This window comes from Erythrolamprus reginae, chromosome 8 (genome assembly GCF_031021105.1).
Source record: "Erythrolamprus reginae isolate rEryReg1 chromosome 8, rEryReg1.hap1, whole genome shotgun sequence".
Taxonomy (NCBI): Eukaryota; Metazoa; Chordata; class Lepidosauria; order Squamata; family Dipsadidae; genus Erythrolamprus; species Erythrolamprus reginae.
The window spans coordinates 3,756,877-3,762,876 of record NC_091957.1 but is presented as its reverse complement, the minus strand read 5'-3'; the positions used below and the strand labels follow the sequence as shown (position 1 = coordinate 3,762,876).

General features: G+C 47.7%; 1 protein-coding gene across 2 annotated transcripts in view; it reads right to left on the bottom strand.

Moving 5' to 3' along the window:
* Nucleotides 1–339: 339 nt before the first annotated feature.
* FKBP15 (FKBP prolyl isomerase family member 15) overlaps nucleotides 340–6,000 on the bottom strand; it is a 51,369-nt gene continuing 45,708 nt past the window's right edge. For both annotated transcript variants that reach the window (XM_070758534.1, XM_070758533.1), the window contains exons 26-29: nucleotides 5,546–5,653; nucleotides 4,113–4,684; nucleotides 2,776–2,872; nucleotides 340–1,032 (exon numbers count right to left, since the gene is read on the bottom strand). In XM_070758534.1, coding sequence (XP_070614635.1) covers nucleotides 955–1,032; nucleotides 2,776–2,872; nucleotides 4,113–4,684; nucleotides 5,546–5,653 — 855 coding nt within the window. In that variant the 3' untranslated portion in view covers nucleotides 340–954. The remainder of the gene's footprint in view (nucleotides 1,033–2,775; nucleotides 2,873–4,112; nucleotides 4,685–5,545; nucleotides 5,654–6,000) is intronic.

Sequence of the window (6,000 nt, the reverse complement as noted above, 5' to 3'; positions counted from 1 at the left end):
CTCTATCAATCATCTCTCTCTTTCATTCTCTCTCCTCTCTCTCTCAATCATCTCATCTCTCTCTCTCTCTTTCCTTCTCTCTCTCATTCTCTCCTCTTTCTCATCTCTCTCTCCTTCTCTCTCCCTGCTCTCTCAATCATCTCATCTTTTATTCACTCTCTCTCTCTCAATCATTTCTTCCCTCTCATCTCTCTTTCATTCTCATTCTCTCTCCTCTCTCAATCATCTCATCTCTCTTTCTCATCTCATCTCTCTCACCTTCTCTCCCCCTCAATCATCTCATCTCTCTTTCATTCTCTCATTGTCTCTCCTCTCTCTCTCAATCATTTCTTCTCTCTATTTCTGTCATCTCATCTCTCTCTCTCATTCTCCCCTCTCAATCATCTTCTCTCTCCTCTCCCTGCTCACTCTCAACTATCAATCGTCTCTTCTCTTCTCTTCTCTTTCTTTCTTTCTATCTATCTTTCTTTCTCTCTCTTTTATTTCCTGGTCTTGTGGAAAAGATGCTCCTTGCTACCCATTTAAAACCTTCATTAAATAGATTAAACCTCAAAAGCACTGTTGGGGAGATGGGATGGGCAGGAAGGAATGAGAAAAAAGCAAACTAACTCGGGATTCTCCCGTGGGTATTCCCAGAAGGAACCGCCAGCTGCGGGAAGACAGTTTCAAGCATCTCTTGTCCCTCCGTGAAGACTTTCTCGCAGGAAAGAAAAAAAAAAGCAGGAGCCTAAATTTCAGAGTTCCATGCAGAAAAGGGCTCGTTTTGTGCTTCAGTGCAGGGAGAGAAACCCCAGGCATTCCAGCCTCACCCCTCCCAGTGCACAAGGGGGGCAATTGCAGAATCTCACGGGAGGCAGCCCAAGGGTCAGCTGGTTCTTAAGGCCCCCTCTGTGTGCAAAACAACCAGGCCAAACGTTTCCGTCGCAAGTGTCCTTCCGAGCCTCCATCCGATGTTCATCCCAGCCAGTCCAAGTCATCGTCGTCTTCATCGTCTCCGAAGAGCGGGGTCGGGGGAGGCCGTCCCTTAAAGCTCTGGAGGACCAAGGAAAGACAAGTTGAGATGTTAGAAGAACAGGGTTGGAAGGGACCTTGGAGGTCTTCTAGTCCAACCCCCTTCTTAGGCAGGAAACCCTACACCCTTCAGACAAACAGCAGTCCAGTCACTTCTTAAAAGCCTCCAGTAATGAAATATTCCCAACTTCTGGAGGCAAGCTGTTCCACGGGTTAATTCCTTTGGTGTGATCTCTCTAGGGACGCAGTGGCTCGGCGGCTAAGACGCTGAGCTTGTCCATCCGAAAGGACAGTGGTTCCTAAAAAAGATCTTGTACCTTCCTCAGAAAACCCCAAAAAGAATACAAATATAGTATACAGAACTAAAGAAAATAAACACACAATTCCACATACTAGATATAAATACCTAATATCAGGTTGCTCGATAGTGATAGTCAACAATATGGTTGACAAACTACGTCTTTACTATTAGAAACATAGAAACATAGAAGATTGACGGCAGAAAAAGACCTCATGGTCCATCTAGTCTGCCCTTATACTATTTTCTGTATTTTATCTTACAATGGATCTATGTTTATCCCAGGCATGTTTAAATTCAGTTACTGTGGATTTACCATCCACGTCTGCTGGAAGTTTGTTCCAAGGATCTACTACTCTTTCAGTGAAATAATATTTTCTCATGTTGCCTTTGACCTTTCCCCCAACTAACTTCAGATTGTGCCCCCTTGTTCTTGTGTTCACTTTCCTATTAAAAACACTTCCCTCCTGGACCTTATTTAACCCTTTAATATATTTAAATGTTTCGATCATGTCCCCCCTTTCCCTTCTGTCCTCCAGACTACACAGATTGAGTTCATGAAGTCTTTATTGATAAGTTTGATGCTTGAGACCTTCCACCATTCTTGTAGCCCGTCTTTGGACCCGTTCAATTTTGTCAATATCTTTTTGTAGGTGAGGTCTCCAGAACTGGACACAGTATTCCAAATGTGGTCTCCCCAGCGCTCTATATAGCGGGATCATTCGGCGGTTCGAATCCCTAGCACCGTGTAACGGAGTGAGCTCCCATTACTCGGCCCAGCTTCTGCCCGCCTAGCAGTTCGAAAGCAAGTTAAAAGAGCCGGGGTGGCGCAGCAGGTAGAGTGCTGTACTGCAAGGCACTTAAGCTGACTGTAGATCTGAAGGTCAGCGGTTCAAATCTCATCACCAGCTCAAGGTGGACTCATCCTTCCATCCTTCCGAGGTGGGTCAAATGAGGACCCGGATTGTAGGGGCAATAGGCTGGCTCTGTTAAAAAGTGCTATTGCTAACATGTTGTAAGCCATCCTGAGTCTAAGGAGACGGGCGGCATAAAAATGGAATGAATGAATGAATGAATGAATGAATGAAGGAAGGAAGGAAGGAAGGAAGGAAGGAATAAATAATGCTAAGAGAATAATTGGGACATTTCGTGCACCTTTGGCATTTAGTCATGCCGACCACCTGATAACGGAGACATCTTTGGACAGTGCTGGCTCTTCTTCGGCTTAGAAACAGAGATGAGCACCGCCCCCTAGAGTCAGGAACGACTATCACGCATTTGTGGGGGAAACTTTACCTTTTATGATCTCTCTAAGACCAGCACAATCTACATTCTGGGAAGAAACCGTGACTAATCCCTCAAACCAACTTGGTGTGAAATCCTAACCCCAAATTGCTTGGCCAAGTGTCCCAAAGGGAGTTTTTGGGAGTGGGGGTGACTATGCCCCCCCCCCACAACGGCCTCACCAGTTCTTCATCGTCCTCTTCCTCTTCCAGCGGACCTCCCGTTGAAGGCAGCTTACAGTTGGCTGCTTTCAACAAATCGGCTTTATCCTCAGAGGTGCTGCAAGAAATGAATAAATGAATTTGAAACTGAGATTAGATTATTAGAATTGGAAGGGGCCTTGTAGGTCATCTCAAGCAGGAGTCTCCACACCATTTTGGACAAATAGCAGTCCAATCTCTCTTTCAAAGTCTCAAGAAAAAGAATGGTCCATCTAGTCTGCCCTTATACTATTTCCTGTATTTTATCTCAGGATGGATCTATGTTTATCCCAGGCATGTTTACATTCAGTCCCTGTGGATTGACCAACCCCGTCTGCTGGGAGTTTGTTCCAAGCATTTACGACTCTTTCAATCAAATAATATTTTCTCACGTGGCTTCTGATCTTTCCCCCAACTAACCTCAGATTGTGCCCCCTTGTTCTTGGGTTCACTTTCCTATTAAAAACACTTCCCTCCTGAACCTTATTTAACCCTTGAACGTATTTCAATGTTTCAATCATGTCCCCCCTTTTCCTTCTGTCCTCCAGACTAGACAGATGGAGTTCATGAAGTCTTTCCTGATAAGTTTTATGCTTAAGACCTTCCACCATTTTTGTAGCCCTTCTTTGGACCCGTTCAATTTGATCCATCTCTTTTTGTAGGTGAGGTCTCCAGAACTGGACACAGTATTCCAAATGTGGTCTCACCAGCTCTCTTTACAGCGGGATCACAATCTCCCTCTTCCTGCTTGTTAAGCTTGTTAAGGCAATTGAGAGAGAAAAGTTCTAAGCTTGTGTCTTGAGTATTACATGTGGGACCGCCTTCTGCCGTATGAGTCTCAGCGACCGGTTAGATCCCAGAGTTGGCCTTCTCCCGGTCCTGTCAACCAGACAATGTCGCTTGGCGGGACCAAGGGGAAGAGCCTTCTCTGGGGGGGGCCCCGGCCCTCTGGAACCAGCTCCCCCCGTAGATTCACAATGCCCCCATCCTCCTCGTCTTTCGCAAGAGTCTCAAGGCTCACTTATGTCACCAGGCTTGGGGTAATTAGATCTTGGCCCCCTGGCCAATAAATGTGATGTATGGCTGTAATTCAAATTTGTTTGATTGATTTTTAATATATTGGGATTTTAGCTTACGTAGTTTTTAATTAATTAGATTTGCCTTTGTGTTTATTGTTTTATATTATATGCTGTGAGCCACCCCGAGTCTTCGGAGAGGGGCGGCATACAAATCCAATAAAGAAATAAATATATCCTTATAGTCCGAAAAATAGCTGAAACAGAGAAGAGGCGTGAAGCTCCTCTCTGATCGGCACTGACCTGGAATCCTCAACTGGAGGGATGGGTGCTGGTGATGGCATCTCTCCAGCTTGGACTTTCTCATCCGTGGTACCAGATGGAAGGCTCAAGGAGGTTGGCTCTTGGTTAGGACCATCTGGGCAAGCGTCCTCTTCTCTTTTGGGGTCCAGTGTCGGCACAGCTTCCTCAACTGCTGGTTTCAAGGGAACAGGATCTGTAGACGTGTCCTCAACGGCACCGCCAACATCCAAAGCAGGGGCTTCGGTAGGTCCAGAAGACGCGACCCCCTCCTTAGTCTCCACCTCTGGAGATTGTGCGACAGGATGTGAGGATGCCAGGCTCAACTCGGCAGGTGTGTCTGAACGCTGGGTCTCCTCTTCTTGCCTGCTTCGACTTCCTTCCGAAAAAGAGACAGTAGAACCATTCTGGTCTTCTTCTAGGTGGTCCGAAGGCACAGGAGATGCCACTGCTGGTGTCTCAACAGGGCTGCCTGGCTGATCTCGGCTGAGGGCCACTGGGCTTCCTCCCTGCTGTGGTCTTGGCTCTTCGTGGCTGTGCTCTTCAGATTTTTCCAACAGCTGCAGAGTTATCGTCTGGCAACAGGAAGGAAGAAAGGAAGGAGGGAGGGGAAGGAAGGAAGGAAGGAAGGAAGGAAGGAAGGGGAATTGGAGGGAAAAGAAGGAAGGAAGGAAGGAAGGAAGGAAGAGGAATTGGAGGAAAAAAGAAGGGAGGGAAATTGGAGGGAAAGGAAGGAAGGAAGGAAGGGAGGAAGGGGCATTGGAGGGAAAAAAGGGAGGGAGGGAGGGGAATTGAAGGAAAAGGAAGGAAGGAAGGAAGGGGAATTGGAGGGAAAAGAAGGGAGGGAGGGGAATTGGAGGGGAAGGAAGGAAGGAAGGAAGGAAGGAAGGAAGGAAGGAAGGAAGGAAGGAAGGAAGGGGCAAAGATTAGTCTCAACCTGCCGTTCCTCAAATTGGAAAACTGCAGAATGAGACCTGCGAGAGGAGAAGAAGAACGAGCGGGTCAGCTGAGTGATCCTGAGACCAAGCAGGTGAACTTCTCCTGGATCTGAAGCCATTGGTGGGAATTCAGTAGCTTCGGACCAGTTCTGGAGAACCGGGAGCAGAATTTTTGAGTAATTTGGAGAACCAGTTAATACCGCCTTTGACTGACTCCACTCCCCCTCTATGCTCTGCCTCCCGAGTCCCAGCTGATTGGGAGGAAATGGGGATTTTGCAGGACCCCTCCCCTGCCAAGTCCATGAAGCCACTGGCAATTTAAAAAAAAATTAAATACAACCACTGAGAAAGGTACCTTGCAGAGATGGTATTCAGCTGGTTCAATCCAGTTCGGGCTCGCCCACCCACCCGGATATAATTATGTCCCATTTATTCACGTTTCCGAAGCTCTGCGCATGCGAACCAGCAGGGAAAGTAAGCGGCTAGCGCCCCCTGTACCTTGATGGTGCTCATGACCACGCCAAGAACGATCCTCCCAGTGTAGGGCTCCTCCAACTCAAATTGGCCTCGGAGGGAGTGGAAGACCCCGTTCATGATCTTTTTCACCTGGAAATGGAAGAGGATCTAGAAGTGTCATCTGAGGAAGCAACGGATGGGAGCTCCTGGGGCCCCTTTTGGAGCAAACCAGTTCTTTGTTGAAGACAAAGATTATCTCAGGGACCGCCTTCTGCTGCACGGATCCCAGCGACCAGTTAGGTCCCACAGAGTGGGTCTTCTCCGGGTCCCGTCAACTAAACAATGTCGCTTGGTGGGACCCAGGGGAAGAGCCTTCTCTGTGGCGGCCCCGACCCTCTGGAACCAACTCCCCCCAGAGATTAGAACTGCCCCTATCCTCCTTGCCTTTCGTAAGCTCCTTAAAACCCACCTCTGCCGTCAGGCATGGGGGAATTAAG